This window comes from Panulirus ornatus, chromosome 9, assembly GCF_036320965.1.
Source record: "Panulirus ornatus isolate Po-2019 chromosome 9, ASM3632096v1, whole genome shotgun sequence".
Lineage (NCBI taxonomy): Eukaryota > Metazoa > Arthropoda > Malacostraca > Decapoda > Palinuridae > Panulirus > Panulirus ornatus.
In genome coordinates, this window is record NC_092232.1 from 58,526,535 (window position 1) to 58,527,566 (window position 1,032).

At 40.6% G+C, this 1,032-nt stretch overlaps 1 protein-coding gene across 1 annotated transcript in view; it reads left to right on the forward strand.

Annotated features, from left to right (window-relative positions):
* LOC139750078 (uncharacterized) overlaps nucleotides 1–747 on the forward strand; it is a 1,944-nt gene extending 1,197 nt beyond the window's left edge. The window contains exon 2 of the mRNA XM_071664413.1: nucleotides 1–747. This exon is cut by the window's left edge and continues 136 nt beyond it. Within this exon, the coding sequence (XP_071520514.1) occupies nucleotides 1–747 (747 nt within the window).
* The last annotated feature ends 285 nt before the right edge of the window (nucleotides 748–1,032 follow it).

Below are 1,032 nucleotides of genomic sequence, written 5' to 3' on the forward strand. Positions count from 1 at the left end.
ACTAAAGAAATGTGTGAAGAGGTCAGACAGGGTTTTGATAATCGTGTAAATTTCCCTAATTACATAGGTGCAATTGACGGGAAACATGTTAGACTAATCCAACCTTCAGGCACAGGCTCCATGTATTATAATTACAAGAAGTTCTTCTCCACTGTCTCGCTGGCTATGTGTGATACAAATTATTCATTTACATATGTGGACATTGGTGCATATGGCAAGAGCAGTGACCCAGCAGAATTCCATAATTCAATGCTTTACAAGAAACTTATGGAAAATACTATGAACCTACCAGATGCAAAGCCTATTTTCAGCAACAACACAACATGCATACCACATGTTATTGTTGGAGATGAGGCCTTTGGAATGATGAAGCACATCTTGAGGCCCTATAGTGGAAAGCATCTGACATACAAGAAAAAGATCTTCAATTACAGATTGTCAAGAGCACGTCAGTATATCGAATGCACGTTCGCTATACTGGCCAACAAGTGGCGTATATTCCATAGGCCCCTCAATGTTGAAATGCTTTTCGCTGAAAATATAATAAAGGCATGCTGCATATTGCACAATTATGTCAGGGAACGAGATGGATATAAGTTTGAAGACACACTGTTTGAAGCACCAATGGCAGACCTGACAGAAGGAAATGCAACAAGAGGAAGCGTATCTGCAAATCAAGCTAGAGATATGTATGCAGACTACTTCGTCACTGAAGGCAGATGTGCATGGCAGGATAAAATTATTTAGTGTTGAGAGAGAGAGAGAGAGAAAAGAGAGAGAGAGAGAGAGAGAGAGAGAGAGAGAGAGAGAGAGAGAGAGAGAGAGAGAGAGAGAGAGAGAGAGAGAGAGAGAGAGAGAGAGAATAAAATTATCTAGTGTTGAGAGAGAGAGAGAGAGAGAGAGAGAGAGAGAGAGAGAGAGAGAGAGAGAGAGAGAGAGAGAGAGAGAGAGAGAGAGAGAGAGAGAGAGGTACTATAGCAATGTAACAAAACGGAAAGAAAATAAAACTGTTGTTCAGCTACACAGATTTTT